Source organism: Peromyscus eremicus, chromosome 2, assembly GCF_949786415.1.
Source record: "Peromyscus eremicus chromosome 2, PerEre_H2_v1, whole genome shotgun sequence".
Taxonomy (NCBI): domain Eukaryota; kingdom Metazoa; phylum Chordata; class Mammalia; order Rodentia; family Cricetidae; genus Peromyscus; species Peromyscus eremicus.
The window spans coordinates 113,532,828-113,558,354 of record NC_081417.1 but is presented as its reverse complement, the minus strand read 5'-3'; the positions used below and the strand labels follow the sequence as shown (position 1 = coordinate 113,558,354).

At 38.3% G+C, this 25,527-nt stretch overlaps 1 protein-coding gene across 5 annotated transcripts in view; it reads left to right on the top strand.

The window, feature by feature from the left end:
- Dock7 (dedicator of cytokinesis 7) overlaps positions 1 to 25,527 on the top strand; it is a 197,855-nt gene that overhangs the window by 52,511 nt on the left and 119,817 nt on the right. For all 5 annotated transcript variants that reach the window (XM_059254563.1, XM_059254562.1, XM_059254561.1 and 2 more), the window contains exons 10-14: positions 6,650 to 6,730; positions 9,585 to 9,750; positions 12,497 to 12,639; positions 16,985 to 17,078; positions 18,228 to 18,390. In XM_059254563.1, the coding sequence (XP_059110546.1) occupies positions 6,650 to 6,730; positions 9,585 to 9,750; positions 12,497 to 12,639; positions 16,985 to 17,078; positions 18,228 to 18,390 (647 nt within the window). The remainder of the gene's footprint in view (positions 1 to 6,649; positions 6,731 to 9,584; positions 9,751 to 12,496; positions 12,640 to 16,984; positions 17,079 to 18,227; positions 18,391 to 25,527) is intronic.

The following is a 25,527-nucleotide window of genomic DNA, read 5'->3' as shown; positions in this document are numbered from 1 at the left end:
GAATAAAAAGTAAAACGAGGGCTGGGTAGGTAGTTTAGTGGTAGAACACTGGTCTGATGTGCACATGGCTGGCACTAGGTTTAGTCCCCAGCATTGGGGGTGGGGGAGTAAATTCCGATATTTTACTGTGCTGCTATCTTCTTGTAACTTAAAGACTAATTGGGACCAGCAGATGGCTCTGCAGGTTTAAAGGTGCTCACTTTCAAGCACTTGAATTTGTTCCTGGAGTCCATGTGGTGGATGAAGAGAACCGACTCTGGCATGCGTGATGGCGCCATCTCCTTCATACACAAAATAAATAAATAAATGTTAAAAACAAACAAACGGAAGGACTTGGTTACTTGACTTAGGCTAAATTGACCTTGACTTGACAGCAACCTAAAATAAATTCCTTAGTCACTTTATTTATATAAGATTACTATAAAGAGATAATGAATTTTTTTAATAAGATAGTAAAGTAGATTTTCATAAAAATGAGTCCTTTTTACCCACAGGAATAATGCCCCAATTTGTTGGAGCATTCCTATGAATTCAGGTTAAAATTAGTGTTAATTTCAATGAACAGTCCTGGAGAAATTCACTTTAGAAAATCCTCTTAAGTGAGGTGAGCTTCCGCTGGGTGTGGTGGCGCACACCTTTGGTCACTCACACCTTTATCTCAGTACTGCAGAGACAGGCACATCTGTGAGTCTAAGACCAGGACAGCAAGGACTACATACAGAGACCGTGCCTTCAAATACCAATACCAACAACAACACTAATAATATAATTATCATTATTTTCAAAAAGAGATGAACATGAATGAGAAATACAGTTATTTTAAATGGAGAAAATGGCAAGTTTTTATAAACGATCATCTTGGAAGAAAAGAGCTAGTAAGGCAAAGATGATTGGAGTATAGACTGCTTGGAAATGAAGTGATTTATGATTTAGTTGTCATGATGGGAATAAATGGCTTTAAGGATTAGGAATAAAAAACATTGAATGTAAATTTTCAGTATAAAGAAATAGGTAAATCATGATAAATTCATATGATGCAAAACCATAATTTGAAAAATTCTGTTATGGTAACAAATATGAGAATATTTAGTGAAAAATAAATCTATATATCATAGTTCTACTCATAAAATACAACTAAATGTAGATTTGCATATATACATAAGCACATACATATGTATGTGTATGTGAGAAATTTTCTGTAATTGCCAAATGAAAAATATTATTAATTTTGTTTTTATTTTATGTGAATGGGTGTTTTCCCTTCATGTATGTCTGTGATATCTGCAGAGGCCAGAAGAGTGTCAAATTTCCTGGGAACTGGGGTTACAGATGGTTGTGAGCTGCCATGTAGGTGCTGGGAATCTAACCTGGGTTCTCTGGAAGAGCAGCATGTTCTCTTAACTGCTGAGCCATCTTTTTAACTTCTGTTTTAAAGGAAGTTAATTTTGGAGATTTTCTTTAGTTATTTGTGGTTCATCCTGATATTTCTCTCCTTTTTTTTCCCCAAGAAGAATAATATGGTTTGGTTTATAGTTTCAGTCAATCTTTATCATTTCTTGAGAGAAAATTTCCTTAGCACTTATGTTGTATAGTTGTTGCTATACAAGAACAACAGAGGATATCCCAGTGGGCTGTAACAAAAAACCTTTATTTATAATTCTGTTACAGTTCTTGTATATTTATTTATATATCCAACTTATGCGTTGGTCAGTCAGTCTGGGCTATACTGTTTTCAGATGGTTGTGTTTGTGTGTCTGTATGTTGTCTGGAACCAGATGGTTGTGTTTGTGTGTCTGTAGGTTGTCTGGAACCAGATGGTTGTGTTTGAGTGTCCATAGGTTGTCTGTAACCAGTTGAATTGTCTCTGGCTGGAGATGGTCTCTATGTGTGTCATTTTTAGCAGTAAATTCTTGATCTTTGTAGACATACCAAAGAGTAGACTCAGCTGCATAGCTGCTTTTCAAGTCTTTGGCCGTATCATGGCAGCTAACATCCCATTTACCAGAGCAGGTCATAACAGAACAGAAACTCAGGCAACTGGGGTGTATATAATAGGTCTCTATTGGAAGGAAGTTCACAGCATCTTGTAGCAAAGGGAAGATAAAGGAAGGGTGAAGAATTGGGCTATTAGTGCAGTATTGCTGACTGGAATATTGGGATTCTTATTCAACAAGGGTTATTAATTCCCTACTTTTTTTCATTTTGTCTTCTTCATTGGCATGGTTGTTTGGGGCTAAGTAGATGAAGAAGTTATACTATCCTCTATGTAATGTTACTTGAAAAAAAGCACAAAACACATTGAAAGAAAACTTAACACAGATAAATTAAACTTGATTACGCTTAGGTGATATTAATAAAATTTACTTAAAATTATTTAAATTAATTTTTTATTGAAATATTACACAATATAGGAGGAATTATGGAAGTTATAAATGTGTAGTTTGATTAATTATCCTAAAATTAATACACTTATGTGACTATCCAGGTTAAGAAACAAAATAAAGAATTCTAGAAAGCACCCTCTTAAGGTTCTTTTACTACAGTGTCTGTATAATGTAGTATCCTTATTCCATCCAATGCCCTGTTTCTTTTCAACACTCTATCCCCGTTTTTGAACAGTTAAAGGGATCAGAGAGAGGGCAGAGTTGGGAAGGAAAAGAAAGGGAGAAAGAATTTTTTTTTCCATTCCATATAATTGAATAGTCTGTATTGTTATTTGAAAGAAGTTTTAAATATATTTTATTGCTTCATAGTATTTTATGGTATAAATGTATGACAACTTGTCCATTATATTGGATGGGGATATTTTCATTTAAGTTTTTGTCTTGCATTGCTAATTCGGTGAACATTTGCAATCTCTTATTAATACATCAGTCTCCTTAGCATTTTCCTAGGAGTTGAAGTGTAGTTTATATACCCAGTTGAGACTCCATTGGAGAAAACTGATTTTTCCTGTGCCAGCAGGTATCAATTGCAGATAACTTCTTGGTTACGGGTGAAACTCCATGTTCATTTCCCCCTCTCAGTGTTGAGACCCCATCTGGCTTGAACCTGCACAGGCCCTGTGTTTCTCTGAATTCGCATGTGTACCAGTCCTGTTGTGTCTGGAAGACACTGTTTCTTTGGAGTCACTCACCATCTCCCAGAGCTCTTACAGTCTTTCTGCCTTTTGTACTCAGATATCTGAGCCTTGATGGGGTAGTGTGATGAAATCAGATCTTGATTCCCCATAAATAGCCCTTTACAAATTGAGCCAGTTCCCCAACTTTACTTCAAAAGAGAAGAAACTTTAAAAAGTCATAGGAAATTGAGATATTTTAGAGAAGTATGGTAATTGAAAAAACATCTATTTAACCACTTAAGACTATTATTGTGAGGGAAGGTTAGAGAGGTGGCTTAGTGGTTAAGATCACTTGATTTTTTTTTCTTTTTTGGCAGTTGTGAATAATGGTGTTATAAGGAAAGCTATACAACATTTCATATTCAAACCATAACATTGCTGGCCCCATAGGCACATGCAAAACACATTCAGTCCACCTTTAAAAGCCCTATAGTCTTTCACAAGAACCATTCAGAAGTTAAAGTCTTCTTTGACTGAAGTCAGTTTCTTAACTGTGAGCCTCTGTAATATCTACATAAACAATAAAAACAAGTGACTTATTCTCAGAGTACAGTGACACATGGTAAACATTCCCTTTTCAGAAGGAGGGAATCAAGGCAGACCAATGAAAGAGCAGACCAGATTCTCTCACATTCCTTCTTTAGACACTCTCCAAGGTTCTGAGAACCATATGATCAGCTTTGTCACAGTGACAACCCCACTTCTGGTACCATTTTCTGTATTAGTTACTCTTTTTCCTGGTCTTATCAAATAATCAATGACAAGCAACTTAGGGAAGGAAGAACTTATTTTGGCTAACAGTTTGAGAGGATCATCTCCATAATGAAGGGGAAGGCCCAGTAGCAGGTGGCACCATGGTGACAAGGGTGCAGCTGAGACTCCTAACCTTTTCATACTTTTGTGGAACTGGACGCAGAGAGCATTGAGGATGAATAAGTGGGCTATAAAACCTCAATGCTTGCCCTCATCCACCTCCTTCTTCCAGCCAACCTCTTCCTCTATATGTTCCATAATCTTCCAGGACAGCTCCACTGGTTGGGGACCAAATGTTGAAACATGAGTTTATTTGGGATATTTTATATTAAGCTATAACAAAATCATTTGTTTATTGGTTAATTGGATTTCTCATCATCACTGTTGCTTTTCCTGAGTTGTAGGGGTTCTTTATGCATTTGAAATACTAATTTGTAGTCAGACATACATTTTGCATATAATTTCATCCCATTTTTAAGGTTGTCTTTTCATTCTGTTTATTTTGTCCTTTAATGTAAGTGTTAAGTTTTGATACAGTTTGTCTGTTTTTTCCCCTATATCCCTGTACTGTCACGTTCAAGAGCAAACTCTTCCAAGTCTCTGAAGAACTTTTTAAAAAAGTTTTATGATTTTTAGACTTACATTTAGGCATTAGGTCCATTCAGGCTTGATTTTTAGATGAAGTGTAAAGTGAGGATCCAGCTGCATTAGCAGCCTTCATCGCCATATTCGTTGGAAAGTGTGCCCTTTCCACATTGAGTCATATTGGCATCCTTTGTCTAAAAACACATGACAAGACTGGAGAGATGGCTCAGTGATGAAGAACACTCGTTGTTCTTGCAGACAATCTGGGTTTTCTTCCTTGAACCCACACGGAGCTAGGGATTTGACACCTTCTTCTGACCTCCACAGGCACCAGGTGCATATGTAGTGCACATACATACATGGAGACAGAGGAGTCATACACATGATTTTATTAACATTGGACTGTATGCAAGGGTTCTTGCTGGACTTCCTCTTCCATTCCATTGTGAACATTTCTCATTTATTCATTATTATTACATCAGTGTGACCAAATACCTGGCAGAAATGTGGGAGAAAAGATTTCTCTTGGCTAATTGTTTTATAGGGATTCTAGTCATCCAAATGTCTGATAGACACAAGGGAGAGGATCCATTTTGGCTTATGGTTGTAGAAGGATTCTGTCCCAAGCACCTGATAAAATAAAAGGGAAACAGGTCGGCTTACGGTTTCAGAGGAAAAGCAGAGTGGAGAAGGCTCCAATTGTGGCTGTAGGTGCATAAAATGACATTTCTTTAGGTTGTGGTTTTCCAGAGAGCAGAGGATGCTTGACTGGAACCCAGTGTACTATATCACAACCAGGTTCCACTTTTTAAGTGCTCATAGCCTGCAAGCCTGTGACCCTCTGTTCAAATCAGGAACCTGGGGCTGGCATTCCAGATTTAAAGTGCAACCTTTGTCTTCTTGCAAGGCCACAGTTCTATCGATTTGTGGTCAGTCTCACATCTGAAGTGAATCTCTACTCATTCCCTTTTCCTCAGGCTTCAGATTTCTCTGGAGATTCCTTTTCAAATTTAGGGTGGGTTTTTATTTTCTGTCAAAACAATCATTGGAATTTTGATAGAAATTTCATTAATTGTGCACAACAGGCAATATTGGATTCTTAATTCTATTAAATCTTTCACTTCATGACTTTAAAATATCTTTGGAATTTTTTATGCTTTTATTTCTCTCAGTAACATTTTACTATTTTCGTTGTATAGATTTTTTAACTTCCTTGGTTTAAGTTTATTCTTTTCTTAATTCGTCATTGTTAATGTGTACCCTTTGTATACTGAAAGTTTGTTGTATTTGTTTATTTTTTTGTTGTTTATTTTGTTTCTTTTGAAACAGAATTTTACTATGCAACCCAGGCTAGCTTAGAATGTGCTAGCCCTGGGGTGGGTGGGCTTCAACATTTGCAGCTCTGGCCCTCATCCTCTTGAGTGCTGGGGTAGCAGGCAGTGCAGGCATATCAACAGTGGCCAGCATCTATGATGTGGTTTTTCTCTTCTTGCATGAAATCTTTAGAGTTTTCCACATAAAAGATCATGCTGTCAAAACAAAAAATAACGATGATGATAATGCTGCAGCTGCCGCCGCCGCCACCACCACCGAGTGTGGTGGCACACGCCTTTTATCCCAGCACTGGGGAGGTGGAGGCAGGTGGGTCTCTGAGTTTGAGGCCAGCCTGGTCTATAGAGTGAGTTCCAGGACAGCCAGGGCTACACAGAGAAACACTGTCTCAAAAACCTAATAATGATAATAATGATAGTAATAAAGGTCACGCTGTCGGTAGAGATCATTTCACTTCTTCCTTTCCATTTCACCTGTCTGTTATTTCTTTTGCTTGCTGATTGCTATAGCTCTAACCCCAGCACGGGTTTGTATAGAAAATGCAAAACTGGATGTTCTTGTCTTGTTGCTGATTTTAGAGGGCAAGTTTTGAGTTACTCTTGAGAATGTTAGCTGTGGGCTTTTCATATATAGTCTTTTTATGTTGAGGTTCATAGTTTTTGAGTGTTTTCTATAGCAAAATGATTCTGAACTTTCTTATATCCATTTTCTGCATAGAGATGATCATTCTTCTTCTAACATTTTTTATGTGTGCTATATTATATTGATTTTTAATATATTGAATCATTCTTAGATTTCTGACTGAGCGCATTTATTTTTAAAACCTTAGCTAAACTTTTCTGTTTTTGCCTCTGACAGCTAGAAAAAGTTCTACAGCAAGGAGACATTGGAGAGTGTGCAGAACCATATATGATTTTCAAAGAAGCTGATGCCACCAAGGTACCACGTCAGGCCGCATTTTCCCGTATCGCTCCTATTGTAATTTGGGGAAAATGAAAACAAAGTCTTTACAATAATTTACTGTTAATTCATTTCTTCCTGCTTGTCTGCTTTCTCTCGTCCTGTTCCCCGTTTTCTTTGTTACTGAGCTTGTGTTGTGTCCTGTGCTGGTCTTCAAATCTCTTCTACCCACATCTAATTCTTTACAAGTTATTTTTGGCAGAAGGGGCAGAGAGATAACCCAGTGGGTAAAGCATTTGCTGTGCAAGCCTGATAACCTTAGCTTGACCCCAGACTCCAAAACATTCTCTTCTGAACTTGAAGACACACACAAGTGAAACACTCCTCCCACGACTCCCCGACACTAATAGTATTAGTAGTAATAGTGATTTAAGTAGAGCTTAAAAATTATTTTTCTTGATGAGAACTAAGCTAATTAAATTTAACTTCTAAATAATTTACAAGTTCTTTTATTTATAAAATAGTGTTATTGATGAAACTCCCTGGCACTGAAATTGCTGTTTCTGATTTTGTCATCTTGAGAGGAAAGAAGATGGGCAAGGGTCATATGTACATGCATATCACAAATGGCAGGTTAGGAAGGGAGCATAGCTGTGGTATCATCAGCAGCTGCCAGCAATAAAATATCCAGGCTCTGACTTGTTAAATTGTCGTGCTGAAAGTGAGGGAAGTAGCTGAGCTAGTTTTAAACTGTGGTAAATTACAACAGCCATGAGATGGGAGCAGGGACACAGACAGACCAATGATGAGCAAGTCCAGACCAACAATCAAAGAAGCAAAGGGAAATACTACGGCAGGTCCAGCCCCATGCCCACACTGTGTAAATCATCCTGAAGCTGGCTCAGAGTTCAGGCTGCCTCTGAAACCTGTCACTTCTCTCATTTAGAGTGAGGTGTCCTGATGAGTATCCTGCCTTGGGACTCAGGGCTAGCGTCTTAGTTCACTTTCTATTTCGTGATAAACACCATGTCCAAAACCAACTTGGGGAAGAAAGGGTTTATTTGATTTATATATCCTAGGCCATAGTTCATCTATCTTAGTCAGGGTTACTATTGCTGTGATGAAACACCTTGACCAAAGCAACTTGGGGAAGAAAGGGTTTATTGGGCTTACATTTTGACATTGTAGTCCATCGCTGAAGGTAGTCAGGGCAGGACCTCAGACAGGGCAGGAACATGGAGGCTTGCTCAGCCTGCTTCCTTATAGAACCCAGGACTATCAGCACAGGGACAGAACAAACCACAATGGGCTTGCCATCCCCCACTTCCGCATTGATCACTAATTAAGAAAATGCCTCCTTACAGCCAGATCTTATGGAGGCATTTTCTTGTTTTTCTTTTTTCTTTTCTTTTCTTTTTTTTGGAGGCATTTTCTTAATTGAGGTTCCCTCCTCTCTGATGACTCCAGTGTATTTCAAATTGACATAAAACTGGCCAGTACACCATCACTGAGGGAAATCAGGACAGGAACCTAGAGGCAGGCAACCATGGAGAAAATGATTACTGGCTTTTTCCAGGTCATGTTTAGCTGCCCTTCTTATACCTCCTGGGATTACCTGTGCTGGGGTGGCACTGCCTGCAGTGGGGGCGGGGCTCTCTCACATCAGTCATTGATTAAAATACCCCACAGAGATGCCTACAAGCTAATCTGATGGAGGCATTTTCTGAATTGAGGTACCCTCTTCCCAGATGAACCTGGTTTGTGTCAAGTTGGCAAAAACCTAAATAATACAGCTGGGAGGAAATAGAAAACTACCAAAATGGTACCAGTATTTATTGCTGTGTCTACTGTGTATCCAAGAGAGTTATTGTTTGAAGAACCTAAATATCAGGTGAAGGGGTATAGCTTATTTGGTAGAGGTATTTGCTAGCATGCACAAAGCCGTGGGTTCAATCCCTAGCACTTCATAAAGCCGATGTACATATCTGCCTATGATCCTGGAGGTAGAAGGGATAGGGTGGAAGCCCAAGGCCATCTTTGAATACATAGCAAGTTTGAGGACAGTCTGGGATACATGACCCTGACCAAAAAGAAAAGGAGGAAGAGAAAGTCGTCTGAATACCAAGCATGCTTACATCTACCAGTCAGTGTAAATATGTACAGAAAAAAATAGAGTAAGGCACTGGTATACTTGTGAGTTTATGTAGCAGAACCAATTTCATGTGTTAAATGATATCCAGGGAAAAGCCAAAATACTTTAACACGAATTTAACTACACAGCCAAAGATCAGAAAAGCATATTATGAGCTCAAATCTTTGTGTGAGCCGTTTTTGTTTTGTTTTGTTTGTTTTTTAAAGAAAGTTTTGAGAAAGACTCAGTTTTTGAGGAATTTTTAAGAAAGACTTGGGTTTTCTCTGGAGCTCATGAAGACAAACCTTTTCTAGATCTCTTTCTTTTCTAGCTGTTCTGGTATAAAATCTGTGTTAAAATGGCTGACGGCAGTCACACTTCCTTTCCTAAAAGATCACTTGCAGTCTGTTAGTGTGCCTGGTCCTCTCGCCTTTCTCTTTTGTGGGGTGACCTGTTCACAAACGGATCTCAATGCTCTTTCTTCCATGCAGACATTGTAGAACGAGCCGAGTTACCGTGTTCGGGTAGTGCCTTGTGTTTTCACAGATGCAGGTTACTGTGTTCTCCCCTTCACGTTGAGGGTATGACCTAAGTCCTTGCACATGGTGGACAGGCAGGCATTGCACTTGTGAGCTCCACGTTCAGCCTTTGTTTTGCTGTCTTTGCTAAGAATTGAGCACTCACTCTGTCCTTGATACTGTGTGACATAGCCCTTAGATGGCTTCCTTTAAGCGTGGTTATGGATCAAGTTATGTTTTACAGAATAAGGAAAAATTGGAGAAGCTGAAAAGTCAAGCTGACCAGTTTTGCCAGAGACTTGGGAAATACCGCATGCCTTTTGCTTGGACTGCGATTCATTTAATGAATATTGTTAGCAGTGCTGGCAGTTTGGAAAGAGACTCCACAGAGGTAGAAATCAGTACTGGAGGTAAGAGAGCTTTGTATACATTGTTTCTAAAGCAGTATCCCACCCCCACCCCACCCCCACCCCCACCCCACCCCCACCCCCACCGCCGACACTTCTATAGGCTTGTTTTACTTACTGTAGCCTGGGCAGTGTACTTCCTCAGCTGGGGCTGTACACCTGGAATCCCAGCACTCTGAGGCAGCAGCAGCTTCAGTTCCAGGTCAGCCCAGGCTTCATTCATGAGGCCATGTCACCCCTCACCCTAAAACAGAAAGAGGGAGGCAATACATTTAAACATCGTACATTTATTGAAATACAATTTGCACGTTGTCAAGTCACCCGTCTAAAGGGTGTGTATGTTATGATGCTTTCTTTTGCTGTAGTCATGAGGCTCTGCAGGCACCACCGAAGTCCGTGACTGGGACATGTTCGTATCTATTAGCAGTTACTCCTCATTACCCCAGATTTCCAAGCCCATCCCTAAACAACCCCTAATAGACTTTCTGTCTTTATGGATTTGTCTATTCCAGACATTTAATGTAAGTAGAATTAAATAATGCATGGTATTGGTGGCAGGCTTGTTTCATATAATGTTTTCACAGGTATTACCCATGATGTAGCATGTATTGTATTTGATTTCCTTTTGTCAGGACGCCTCATTGTATTTATATACTGCATTTGATTTAACCAATTTATTATTGATGATAATTTGAGTTTATGAAAATACTGCAATGAACAATCATATAGAAGCTGTTCTTAGGTCCCCGGTACTGGGATTGAACCCCTGGCCTCTTATGCATGCCAAGCAAAGCACTCTACTACTGAGTTACATTCCCAGTCTTTGTAAAAGCCTTTGCATGTTTGTGTTTTTATTTCTTTTTACTGCATAGCTAGAAATGAAGTTACCATCTTGCAGTAATTCTCTAATAAACATTCTGAGGCTGTCAAACTATCTGCCAGTATGGCTACACTTTAAAATTCAGCCAGCAGTGTTAAAAAGTTCTGTTTCTGGGCTGGAGAGATGGCTCAGTGGTTAAGAGCACTGTCCTGAGTTCAATTCCCAGCAACCACATGGTGGCTCACAACCATCTATAAAGGCGTACATGCAGATAGAGCACTCATACATAAAACAAATAAATAAATCTTTTTAAAAAGTTCCCGTTTCTCCTTATCTTTGCCAATACTAAATCCTGCCTGATTTTAATGATAGCATCCTAGTGTAGGTGAAATGGCATCTCGTTCTGCATTGGATTTTCCTTCCCTGATGGCTAATGATGTTAAATGTGTGTCTACTTGTTGTAGTCTTCCTTGGAGAGTACATATTTACATACTTTGGCCATTTTAAATGTTTTTAAATTTGATCAATGCTTGACTTTTAAATGGGAGTTTTCCCCTTGTTATCGAAGTATTTTTCTGTAGTTGTTTGTTTCATTATTATATAATCATTTCTACCTGTAAAATCTAGTGATGTCACTTTGATTCATGCATATAGCAATTTTAGTGCTTTGTGTTTTTTTCCTTCAGTTTAGCTAAAGGTTTGTCTGTTGAGTTTATTTTTCTAGTTTCTCGTTTCTTTATTCCCAGTGTCCTTTTGTTGCTTTCTGTTTTCTTTGGGTTTAGTTTTTCATTCGGAAAAAGATTTCAGTACATAGGGATCCTCATGACATGGCTTCTCCAATGTTGTCATGGAGACATGGGGAGTCAAGCCCAGCTTCCTTAAATACATAGTTCCTTAAAGTGTGAGATGAAATCACTGGTTTGAGAGTTTGTTTTCTTTGTTTTAACTTTGAGTCTTGTTGCTAGCACAGACTGGCCTTGAATTTGCAGTTCCCCACCTTAGTCTTCCAAGCCCTGGGATTGCCAGCCTGGGCCGCCTGTCAGGCTGAGCTACTTGTTGTGATTGGAAGCATTTCTGGCCATCACCTCCCCTAGAGCCCTGCCTGCTGTAGCTGTGTCTGTCTCACATGTTTTGGTGTGCGGCATCTTCGTACTTCTTACTTTCTAATTTCCTAGTAACGTTTTAGAAATGGGAGTTTTTTTCACTTATGCATATTTGTGAATTCACTATTATTCTTTTGTTGTTAATTTATAGTTTAATTTTCCAATTTTTTTGGAAATATTTTGTTTCTATCCTTTGGTCTTTCCATATATTGTCATATGTCTTGGACAATGGTGTGTATTCTGCTTTTGCTTAGTAGAGGGTGGTATAACTGTCCTTAGACCACATGGCTTGCATATTGTTTAAAAGTCTTCTTTCCGTGTTAATCTTTAATATCTTTGTTCTTTTACTTCACAAAAATGGGATTATCTTGTATGTGTGTTAGGCCGTGAGTTTGCATTCCAGCAGCATATGTTGGGGGGTGGGGGAGTGGAGGGGTATTACCCTGCCAAATCTTTGAACTTGCATCTTGTCTTTTGAATTTGTTTCCAGCTCAGATGCTAAGGCTGAGAGACCATTAATTACAGTTTACTTTGGTGGGTACTTCATAGTGGGGCATATTCTCTGTAGCTGATTGACTACATCGTTGGTCATACAGTTAGATCATTATATGCCAGAGACTCTGTATGGGTGAGATTGTAGAAGTGAGGCAGAAGATTCAGTCGGAACTCTTTCTTCTTTCCCCAGAGGGGAATCCTTCTAGTGTAACCTGTAGGCTGAGGAAAATACAGCTTTCAACATGAATGGATTCTTTCTCATGTTGGGAAAGCTAGTTAAAAACAGTTTGACTTTTTTAGAACTGACAGTCTCTTTTCTCCTCCTCGGCAGAACGGAAAGGTTCTTGGTCAGAGAGGAGGAACTCCAGTCTCGTTGGTAGACGGTCTCTGGAAAGGACGACCAGTGGGGATGACGCTTGTAACTTGACCAGCTTTCGGCCTGCCACCCTCACGGTGGCAAACTTTTTTAAGCAGGTAATGTTCTGTTATGTAGGGCTCTGGGGAGGTGATAGTACAAGGTCTCACTTCCTTTCAGGAGAGTAGTAACTGTTCTATGTATGTCCATGCTGCAACATCAAGAACTTCTAACAACTTTGAGACTAAAAATGAGCATGAAGTAGTTGACATTGTACCTGTTTTAGCACTTACTTTATTTAAATGCTTACATCGACATTTTTAATGCATCAACATTTGTCTCTCACACCTGTATATTACTCAGTTGTTATAGTGAACTTATTTATTTCAATTGTTACTATCTTTAATTCTGTGTATGCACATGTGTGTCTGTGTGTGGGCATGTGGGCAGGTGACTGCAGAGGCCAGAGTCATCAGATTGCCCTGGAGCCACAGTTAGAGGTGGGTATGAGCCCCTGATAATGGGTGTTAGGAACTGAACTCGGGTCCTCTGCGAGAACAGTGCAGGTCTTGACTGCTGAGCCAGCTCTAGCCCCAGGGCCTTTTCTTAAACACTGATAGCTTGTGAATTGCCACAGTGATCATGCGCTTCCTCACCCAGCATTTTCTGACCTTAGCTATCTTACCTATGGTTCGTGGAATAGAACTTCCAGGCCCCATTTTTGTGCTAAAACTTAGTGTTGTAGAGGTAAAGTTGAGCAACCAATATATATATATATATATTTTTATCAAAGGCATTTTATTCTCATAGATTGTTCTATCTACTTCAAAGCAAATCAGTGTTTTTCACATGTCATTTCATGGAAATCAATTTAGTAGATAACACACAACTTAAAAGTAGAATTTTCAAAACCTAAAAAACATAAGTGCATTTCATATATTGAATTTAAATATTACTTCACAGAGCCCTCCTTTTCCCTCTGGTTTTTATGTGAATGCATTTGTATATGTATATATACACTGGGTTTTGATGTCAAATGTGTTTTGTTTTGGTTTTGGTTTTTCGAGACAGGGTTTCTCTGTGTAGTTTTGGTGCCTGTCTTGGATCTCATTCTACAGACCAGGCTGACCTTGAACTCACAGAGATCCGCCTGGCTTTGCCTCCTGAGTGCTGGGACTAAAGGCATGCGCCACCGTTGCCCAGCCAAATTGGTTTTATATTGTGAACCAAGATTAAAAAAAAGTGAAAATGTTTTTTATGTGACCAGATGACCCCAAACTATGGAAGAATGAAAAGAAAACTTTCATTAGTGTGACAGACTAGTGAGGTATACCAACCATACATTTTGGGGCAGACTAAAGAAAATGCTAAGAATTATCTCTGTGTCCCTCCTTCTGAGGTGTTATTCTGAATGGAAGGAGCAAACCGTGACCTATGGTGTGTTGTGAGAGGACAGGAGCAGAATGTGTGTGCTTTGAGTTGAGAAGTCTCCTTGAAGCCCTGGTCTGTCAGCAACTCTGAGAGAGTGGATGGAGGGAACAAGGGAGGAGAGCCTTCAGTCCAAGGGCTTTGTACTGTGGACAGAGGTGAAAATGTGAGGAAGTGATCGGCCAGACCCAGGGACCGAGTAACCATGGTAACCTTACAGATGGACAGTTCCCTCCGCCACCTGCTTGGCTGCGATGTCACGTCCTTCCCATTTACACTGTAGTCAGCTGTTCAGTGTACTGGTACTGTAGAGTTCAGTGAGCAAGCCGTCCACCCCATTTCTACTTACCCAGTTAATAGTTTTTGAGCATTTGCTGTTTAACAAAATTACATTTAAAAAGTAACTTTAATTTTTTTAGATTTATTTTATTTTATATGTATGAGTGTTTGGCCTGTGTACATGGTATGTGCGTGGTACCAGTGAAGGCCAGAAAAGGGTATCAGATCTTCTGGACTGGAATTACAGGTGGTCTTTAGCCACCATATGGATGCTGGGAATTGAATCTGAGTCTCTTGCAAGTCTTCTAAGCCACTGAGCCATCTTTCCAACCTCTAAAAATAGCTTTCCATTAAAGTATTATTTAACATATATAAAACATAACAGGTAGTCCACATTAATTGTAAAATTTAATGTTTTATTGCATGTGTACATTGTATAATGTTTATGTAGGTTAAACATTTCTAGCTCCTCAAATTTTGGTTATATCTTTATTGTGAAAACTATATGTTCTCACAGTATTTTGAAATTAGAGTTCATCATTCTGTATCTATAATCATTCTGTTGGATAGTCACACTCTAGTTGGTTTTGTTTTTAGTACTAGCAATTGGATACTGCACAAAATGCTCATAAAAAGTTAAAAGTAAATGATTGCTTGAAACACAGGGTAGTGTAAAGCTTTGCAGTTGATTTTCTTTATTGAAACTATTTAGCTATAAATATGTATTATTTTTGTATTTTAAATAGCTAGAAAATTACATATCACAGAAATGCAAATTAAGTAAAAAACAGAGACTGTAGTTTTATTTACCAAAGTAGAATTCAAACAATAAATTTCCCTTAAATGAGATTCAGCTCCACCCCCCCATCTTATGAATAATTACTCTCTGTAGTTGTAGTGGTATAGTTAATCATGTCAGGTTTCCAGTGTACCAGCCAAAATTATTAGAAATACACAGAGGCTTTAAAACAAAAGTAAATCCATACAGTGGTCGTAAAGACATTTGTTTTATACATAGTAAGATTGTTTTGCCTCAGGAGTACACAGTATTAAACAAGCAATGATGTGGAGAGTATCAGCTTGACCACTCTAGTGAGCTCAGCTTGTTCCCACGTTTAGAGGTTGGCTGGATCAGCTGATCTAGATTGGTTTCTAGGAAAAGTCAGCTTTTCCCTCTTCTACTAGAGGCAGGAATTCAAGAGAGGGTGAGCTGGGTTGTATGAATGTGTTATAGGTTTCAGTTTGGGTATTTGCTCAGTAATGAGAGGTACCTAGCCAAGCATAGGAAGGAGATTTTGACCAACCCAGTAAAAGGCACAGAAACAGAGGGCAATCATCACTAAAGAATGGAGGCTACCTGGGCGTTGGTGGTGAAGGCATTTAATCCCAGCACTCAGGAGGCAGAGGCAGGTGGGTCTCTGAGTTTGAGGGCAGCCTGAGCTGCAGAGCTAGTTCCAGGACAGCCAGGGCTACACAAACCCTGTCTTGAAAAAAAACAAAAACAAAAAACAAACAAAGGAATGGGCGCTAGTAATATAATTTAATGCATTAAGTAAATAAAAGTAAGTCTAGAGATAACCTTGAGTGTATTAATGAATAAAGAATGAAGATCTATATTCTGTGCTCTGTAAAGAGAATATACTGTTTTAGCAGCTAATGGAAATTTTAAATTAATTAATCATATAAGGCCTCTGCCTTTTATTTTATTTATTTATTTTTTTGTTTTTCTAGATAGGGTTTCTCTGTGTATGGTTGTCCTGGAACTCTCTCTAGACCAGGCTGGCCTCGAACTCAGAGATCTGCCTGCCTCTGCTTCCCGAGTGCTGGGATTAAAGGTGTGCGCTACCACCTCCCGGCTTGAATTTTATTTTATAAAGCTATATTTTCTACCTGTAACTCAGTAAAAGAACTATCTTAGAGGTACTAATCCAAAATAGACACTGTTTAGACATTGACATCATTTTCCCAAATAATGGCACAAGGGAGTTCTGTCTCCCGTGCTGTAAAAATAGGAGCTGGCCGAGAACCAGAGAGCCCGAAATATGTCCCAATCACTTACAGTACACACAGTACTCAGACATGACGTAAAGCACATTAAAAAAGCAGATGAAGATTTACTTTCTAATGAACTATTAAAATCACCCTAACTATTGTAGTTGAAGGAAAAAATAAACACAATTTGGATTTTTTTTTTCTCCCTCTCTTTCTCTCCATGCTTTTTCGTCATCGATTGTGGTCATTTGGAGTTCTCTCTCTGGTCTTCATATCAGGATAGTTCTGCTTTTCCTCACATCATTATATTTGTTACTTATTTTTGTGAAAATGTAACCTGTCTAAAGATTCTGCATTTGAGATGTTTTGGAATACAAAGTTAAAAAGAAGTATATGATCTAAATCATGGCAGGTGTAATTGCCCCATGTGCTTGTGTTTGTCTTCTTTGGCTCTGTTTTTATGTCTGTTTTATGTCTTTGATTTGTGTTGGTTGTCTGTATACTAGATGTCCTATGACACTTTATGGGCTAAATAATAGATCATGACTATGTACATAAGTTAAAATGGTTGGTAGCATTATAAATGCCAGGTTTGAAAACAAGAGGCAAGTTAGGAAGATATTTACTCTAATAAATATGCTAATCTTTCATAGCACTGTATACCAAAGTCAGTGCTTATTTGCAAACACTAAAAATTTATTTCCCATTTCCTACTTTTGTATTATTAAATTATTAAATACTTTTTCTCGATATCATTGAAATCAGGAAGGAGACCGCTTAAGCGATGAAGATCTGTACAAGTTTCTTGCTGATATGAGAAGGCCGTCTTCTGTCTTACGGAGGCTGAGACCGATTACAGGTATTTTCAGGTTTTGAGTGATACAGTAGTTACCACTGATAACCGTTGCCATCATGTAACCCCTTTTCCCCTCTATCTGGACCAGACACCTTTCTGTGCTCAATGCATGTCAGTGTTTTCCATCTCACTACAGCGTGGGCTAACAATTTGGATTCAGAATTCAGAACCATTATTAAATGAGTTCTAAAATGAGAATGATGAATTATAATTGTGACTTAAAGTGCATGGAACAGTAAATATTCAGAAACGGGTCATCGCTGTCACACTTAGAGCAAAAGTCTAGAATAGAACTGACCAGGAGTCTGCAAGCCAGATGTTAACATCTGTGGGAAGAAGAGCTAAAAATCAAGTCACTTCCTTTCGAAAGTTTGTTAGTTCTGTGCTAGAGCCTATCTGCTGTCTTGTTTTTTGACTACCCAGGGTTCTCTGTGTAGCCCTGGCTGTCCTGGAACTTGCCCTGTAGCCCTGGCTGTCCTCTGAGATCGGCCGCCTCTGCTTGTTGAGTGCTGGGATTAAAGGTGTTCATCAACACACCCAGCTTGCTGTTTGTTCTTGAATTCTTCACTTCCCCTTCATTCAGATAGCATTACTATTTTACATGCACTTATGCATGGATAAGTCATTTTAACAATTGAATCTTGATAAAGTGGAATGATTTCAATATCTAAGTTCTTAATAATTTGATTTCTATACTGTTCATCCCAGATTTTTATAAAATAATATCAAAGTCCTACGAAGAACATATTATCTGTGTTAGTAAACATTCTGTTGCTGTGGCAGATTGCTTCAAATGAGAATAAATTACCTAAGATTGGTCAACTTAGAAGGCAGGATGTTTTGGCCCACTTTTCAGAGCTTCCAGCCTTTAAGGGAGCCCTTAGCTTTGGGCCCATCCTAGAGGGGAACATTTGGGTGAAACTGCCCTGTGGGGAGCGAAGCTGCTTAGTTTGTGGTGCCCGGAAGCAGATGGAAGGACCAGCAGCTGCTCCTCAGGAGCACACTTCTGGTGATGGAACTTCCTTCTGCTAGGCCCTACCTCCTCAAATCTCTGCCATGCCCTAGTAGAAAAGTCTTTGGGAAGCACTTCAGACCCAAGGGTAGCCACAGAGCATTTATGTTCACATTGACTTTGTAATGTATTTTCTGCAGCTCAGCTGAAGATAGACATTTCTCCTGCACCCGAAAATCCCCATTATTGCCTAACCCCAGAGCTGCTTCAGGTGAAGCTTTACCCTGACAGCCGAGTCAGGCCCACTAGAGAAATTCTAGAATTTCCTGCCAGGGATGTCTATGTTCCAAACACTACTTACAGGTAAGAAACACAATTTTGGTGAATTCTGAGATAAAATACTGTATTTTCTAATATTAAAGTAGAACTAGAATGAAACTTCAAAAATCTTATGTATATTACTTTTTCCACTTCTTACAGCACAGTTTTATAAATAATTGTCATATATGTAATAAGCTACACCTGTGTGCCAGGTGTAATGTTAATTACCTTACAAAATATAACCCTCATATTCTAGGCAATTAAACTTATGGACAGAAAAATTTAAAATCTTGCTGAGCATCACATTTTAGTTTGGTGGTGGCCAGCATTTAATTTTGGGGCTGTTTGGTTAGAACATTTGTGCTGCAAATTTATGTTTCCTCAAATGCTTAGTATTAGTAGAATTTTGGGTCACACATGAATCTAGTATATATGCTTCTGACATCATGTTGTCAGTAATCAGTACTTGTGGATTATATGTTATTTAGAGAACAGTAGGCTGTTATTACATACAGCTTCTCGGGCTGGACACTATGCACCTGCAGGCTAGGCATTTGTACATACTACGTGAGGACGATGTTCGTTCGTTCGTTCATTCATTCATTCATTCATTCATTCATTCATTTATTGTCTTCTGAGATCAAGACTTGACATGTGCATTGGGAAACCTAGCAGGGTGGCTCAGAGATCATCTAAATAGCGTTTGAGTTTCAGTCTAGACTCACACACCATCCCAATAGTACTACTGTCATTTTCTCAACTCCTCAGGCCCAAGTTTTGGGTCATAGTGCTTTTACTTCTTTCATTACCTACATTTCATTAGGTCAACAAGTTACTTAGATTCTGCTTTTAAAATGTCCCTCTGGTGCAGTACTTTTGACCATTGTGCCTTTTTAAAACTCTAGTGTATGTTACCGTATAGAGCAGCACTGCCAGGAAGAAATATCATGAAACAACACTTGTAATTTAAAATTTTATAGTTGCTGTGTATTTATATCCAGGTGGAAGTAATAATTTTAATTGTTTGTTAAGAACAGTATAAATATCACATAATGCAAAAATAATTACTTTATGTTTTCTTCTCTCTGTCTTCAACATCTTGTGTGTATTTTAGGCACACTTAAAATTCTGACTAGCCATGTGTGGTTAGAGACCTCCACGTTGTATGGCTGCTAATCTCAGATTTTGCTGTACTTTCCTAGGTGATTTTATTTCCATGTTTGTCTCAGTCAGTTCTTGACACTGCAGTAAGAAGACTTTACACATTATAAGCCAGACCGTTTTTGAGCGACTTCTGTTACAAGCAGAGAATGTATTTATTTCTTAAAGTAGTGTATAGACTCTTCATAACCTTCGTCTTCCTTCTCTCATACTTTGTCTTCTCACTGCATTTCACCTCAGTGACCTTCTGCTTCTCCGTGAACAAAGTCAGTTTTGCTGAACAACTTGCCATCCGAATCCTTTGGCCTTTCTGTTTGCCTCTTGTCTTTACGGGCTTAGACACTGCTTCCTAGAGGTTCTCACCCTTCGCACTGCTGACTGCTCTACTTCTCACTCCCCAGCTCCTTCCTTCCTGCACCGTTATCTGGGGTTGTGTGTTTAATTATGTCAACACTGTTTCATTTGAATAGATTACTGTAAAGGGCAAGGACTTCTATTTCATCCATTAACTTTACTTTCAGCATCTGTAGTATCCTAGGACATAGAAAGCATATAATAAATATTTATTCAGTGAGTTAAAAATAGAAAGCTACAGTAGTAGAAGAATGGGGCTTTCAGTCATGGTTATGGCTGTTCCTGTGCCACTTTTACTTTTTGAGTGGTTTAGTAAAAGTTACATATTGACTACTCAGGGGGTTTTTTTGAGGTTTTTTTTTCTTGTTGTTGTTGTTTTGTTTTGTTTCATTTTTGTTTTTTATTTTGTTTTAAGACAAAGTATCTCTGTGTAACAGTCCTGGCTGTCCTGGAACTCTCTCTGTAGACCAGGCTGGCCTTGAACTCCCAGAGATCTACCTGCCTCTGCCTCCGAGTGCTGGGATTAAAGGCGTGCACCACCACCGCCCAGCACAGTAGACATTTTCTAAGGCTATGAGGCTGACTATGTGTGGTTTTGTCTAGAAGCCAATTTACCATTATCCTAGATGTTCTTTACCATTACTTATTATCCATTATTTACCATTGTACTAGAGATTTTTTTTTTTTTAAACTCACCAAGGGAGTCTTATTTCCCATGTTTTTCTTTCCGGGTGTATTTATTTTACTGAAAACTTTCAATATCTTCCTAATTATGATGTATAGAGGTACTTTTAAAAATGTACCTGATAGTGTTTTTATTTCATTCATTTCATTTGTTTATTTTTGAGATGAGGTCTTTCCAGGCTGTTCAGGATGGCCTCTTCTCGCCCCTGGGCTCAGGCGATCTCCCACCCCAGCCTGTCCACTCAGTACCTACAAGTACATGTTCCCTCACTTGGTGGTTAAGTTTTTGAATCTTTATTTCAAGATTGACAGTTTTGCTAGATATAGGGTTCTAAGTTGTAAATTATGTTTGCTAGCAGTTTGAAAATGTAGCTGCTCTCTTGCCTATACGTGGTGTGTGTTTTTTTTTTTCTTCGAGACAGGGTTTCTCTGTGTAGCTTTGCGCCTTTCCTGGGACTTACTTGGTAGCCCAGGCTGGCCTTGAACTCACAGAGATCCGCCTGGCTCTGCCTCCCGAGTGCTGGGATTAAAGGCGTGCGCCACCACCGCCCGGCCACGTGGTGTTTTTTGAGTAGTCTGATACTGTATTTACAAACTTTTTGTATCTTATGGGTCTTCAGAGCAGCGGTTCTTAACCTGTGGGTCATGAGGGGCCACATGTCATATATCCTGAGTATTAGATATTTACATTATGATTCATAACAGTAGCAAAATTACAGTTAGGAAGTAGCAATGAAAATAATTTTATAGTTGGGGGTCACTACAACATGAGGAACTGTATTAAAGGGTCGCAGCATCAGGAAGGTTGAGAACCACTGCTCTAACGGAGTTTTCCAATTATTTTCTTTATACCTTATGTTTTAAAATTTCATGTTGATCCTACTTATTGTTAGGTAATAATTATTTAGTACCTGTTATTCTAATTATTTTCATTTAAATTAGTTTATTCAGTTTCATAGACATCTTATAAATTTCATAATTTTGGAGTTGTTATTTCTGTATATGAGACAAACATTAAGCTGGGACTAAGAGGTTTATTTGGTTTGAAATCTAGGTATTGCTTCCTTTTCCATAATCTTCATACTGAAGGACAAAAGATAGGCAACATATATAATTTGCATGGGTCATGAATAAAATTAAATATTCTCATTTCTGGATTGTTGTTTGATATATTTATTAAAGCAGGCCAGAATAATTTTATCTTATATTTTTGCCTCAAAATCTGCATCATTATTTTCTATAATTTTTAATGTCTTACAGTGGGCATGGTATAATGATATAAATGACATGTAGAGAATAATATCTATATTAATTAGTAGAAGCTAGGAACACTTGAGAAAATCATGTTATAGAAGTTAAATGCAGGGCTTACCTACCAAGTGAGGAAAACCTTGCTGAATGAGGCTTTTAAGTGTGTGTCCCGTTTTAATGTTCATACCCACTTGAGGGGATGACAGATACACACATCGAAGAATGAAGTGCATCTTACACATTATAAAGGATGTGATTTTGCTTTTAATTTGTGCAAATTATGTAAATATGTAGTAGTAATTGCTTGAAGTAATTTGCTTATTTGGATTTGCTTTTGGTTTTTATTATTTGAAATGCTCAGTATTGGTAAGGACTAATTGGTCATCCAAAAACTATAGATTGGTTCCTATGCTAGGGTTATTTAAAACTGAGATCAGTTAACTTTCCTTCAGTATGAGAAAATGGAATCCCGTGTGCCCTAAAAAGTAATTCATTACAGAGCCTTAGAGAGAGTGGTTTGAGAAGCAAGAAGACACAGGACTTTGGAGGTATAAGGAGGTAAAAGGAGGGTGTGGGGCTGGTAATAGAGATCTTTGTATAAAAATACTTACTTACTATGCAAGCCTGGTGACTGAAGTTTGATCCCCTAAGAGCCGTTGTGGGGGGAAGAAGCTAATTTTCCATAGCTGTCTTCTGATTTCTACATATGGGCCATGCATATGCCTCCCCTCCCCCATAATAAATAAAATACAAAATGTAAAGGGAGGCTGTGAAAGTTAGCATTGGCCAGTTTTGTGCTTTTACTGGGACCTTCAGTGTCCACGGTACTGATAACCACTTGTATTTTTTGAGACAGGATGTTGGTGTGTCGCCCAGTACGCAGGGTTCTTCTATCTCTGCTTCCCAGGTCTGAGATTACAAGTGTAGACTGCCATGTTTAGATGACACTTTTCCCCCGTGTAGCTGGTCAGCTGGTTTTCAATACAGCTGAACGAGAAGAGGCCCAGTCTTTTTAATCCTTTACAGTGGTAAATGATATGTAGATAGATAGATATCTTAGCAGTCAAGAGTTAGAAGACGTAGAACTAATAAGCCACATAAGTGAGGTCTGCATCAAATGATTGCTTATGCTACCATACTACCAGATAAAAGATCCTGTGTAGATGTTACGTTAAGATAAGCAAACAATGAAACCTTTCTTACTGGGATTTTATTAAATGTTTGAAGTTGCTTAGAAGTTTGTAGCTCCCTTCTTGTGTTTCAAATCATTTCTTGATGACTACAGTAGCCTTTGACTTGTACTAGATCAAGGTACATCTAATTGAGCAAATCTTTCTGTTTTATTGACATCTACTTTTTGAGACATGTCCACATAGCACATGATATTCTTGGCAGACTATGAGAGTTGCCCTCTTTCCCAACAATAGCCTAAGTTGTGATTGCCTGTTGAACTTTTGTATCTTTGTTTTTCTAGCTAGTTCTTTTTTTACTTTTCAAGTGTGGCTAGCAAATGTGGTATAACTAAGGCTGTAAGAGAGATTGGTAATTATTAGTGTGAAGATCAAAATAAAAGCTTGTAGTTTGTATGATGCTGCCCTTCTCAATTGGTTATATGGACGCCCTCCTCTTCATAAACACCAGTAATCCTACTATCTATGAACTGGTCGTTCTGTTATATATGAAATTCCAAACACACACAAACAGACACACAGACACACACACACACACACACAGACACACACACACACACAGACACACACGCAAAAAGAGATTAGTGTAATAATTACCGGCTTCCCCATTTTATCAGTTGCTGCATCATTTCATTTGTAGATATGGGGTGTTCTTCTGTGACAGGTATGGAGTCCAATAGTCACAATAACAAATGTTGGTTTTAAAACCTACTTTGAATTGTATGCTATTAGTTTTCTCTTGAGTCATTTGATAAGCTTATAATGAACCAGTTCAACTTCTCTCTAATGTTTTATTTCAGGGAACAGTTTGGCTAGTCAGACTAGGTCAGTGAGATCACATGGGGATCACGTGACACTTGCTTCTTCTATAGCTTGTCCTTGTGTTTTGGTAGATCTCTCTTTGCAGAGTAATTTTTGTTTTTTTTTTGTATATGTGAATCCTATGAGCTTGCATTTTTTAAATAATATTTTAGTTCATAAAATACATAGGTTAACAAAAGAAATCAATTATGTTGAATTAAAGTGTTAAAAATATTAGTTATATTTTTTATTAATAAATAAAACTAAAATATTCTGTCCTCTGATATAATAAAAAACTATTTTTTAAGTGGTATTTTGAGATAGCCATAATAGTTGGGATATAAAAATGTTTGCATTCTCAGTATCAGATTTCTTATATACTGCTAATACTGCTGTGGTGCCTTTTTTACATTCTTATTTTAATATGAATGGTACTGAAAATTAAAAAAATCTATAAAAACAATTGAGTTGAGAGGCCAATTTCCTAGCACTTTCATGTTGCCACCCTAGTGATTTTAGAAAGTCAGGGTGGTGGTGGTGTGCTGTCCCAGGTTCCCAGGGGAAGGATAAAGTTCCGGAAATAGGAGCAGCCTGCAGAGAATTCTGTTCCGTTATCCTAAAAATGAAACTATTTCCACCAGAAGGGTTTGTATAGATCATTTTCTTAAAGGAGTTTGAACAGTGATAACCTAAGATCCGGTGTTTAAAAATAATGTATGTTTATTTAAAGATACTGTTTATAAGACCATTTAAGTGCTTTCTCTGGCCATGTGCACCCAATGAGGCAGGATTGGCAGGTGACCATCCCTGTTTATGGTGTTGTAGACTGGAGATGAGCAGCAACAGTTCTACACTTTAAGGTTGTTTATTGCTGTTTCAATAAGTCTAATCATTTTTAGGTGTGTTACTATCTTAGAGCATTTGAACTGTAGCAAACAGTTTTTATGGTTTAGATGGAATTCTTTGTTATGTTTTTTAAAACTCAGTTGAAACTTCACCATATGAAGGGGTGTGCAGGGACTTGTTAACCCTTCTTTCGTAACCTTGAACTGCACAGTTGACACCAATTGAGTAATTTTGCCCTAGGTGATTTGCACCCACGAGAAGAACACTTTGGACTTTGTTAAAGGGGTGATTGTTTAATGACTTTCAGTTTTCAGAACTGTGATGTCAGAGAAGCATTTAGTAGTGCACACAGAAGGGCGTTGCTTGTGGGTGTTAGTGGTGGGGACAAACACTTGAGGTGACACTATTGTTCTGTACAGAAGGTAGAATATATAAGAGTACAGATTTGGAATAAGTTGTATAAAGTAGGAATTCAGCAAATATTGGCTAATGAGTACATCTCTACTAATAGTAAACTAACTGCCATGAGTTATGTTACTAGGAAGATGTCCATATGAATACCTGCTTATTGTAGTATGAGAAAATATGTAAATAGATTATATGGTAGCTGGTGACGATGGAAAGAGAAGTGTGTATACTAGCTCTCATATTGGCTAAGGGTAAGCTCTTGGTATGAGATTTTACAGTGATTCACTAAGATCATGTAGATGAATGTTTGATACTTGTAGCCTTTTCATTACTATTTTTCAATTTTATTATAATCTGCTATGTTTATTTTTCTGTGTAATGCTGCCATTTGAGGGCTACAGACACAAGTGCTGCATCATTCAAAGGAAGATCAAGTCACCATTTACTAGATCTATGAAAGAAGGAGGATTACCTGTACCTCAGA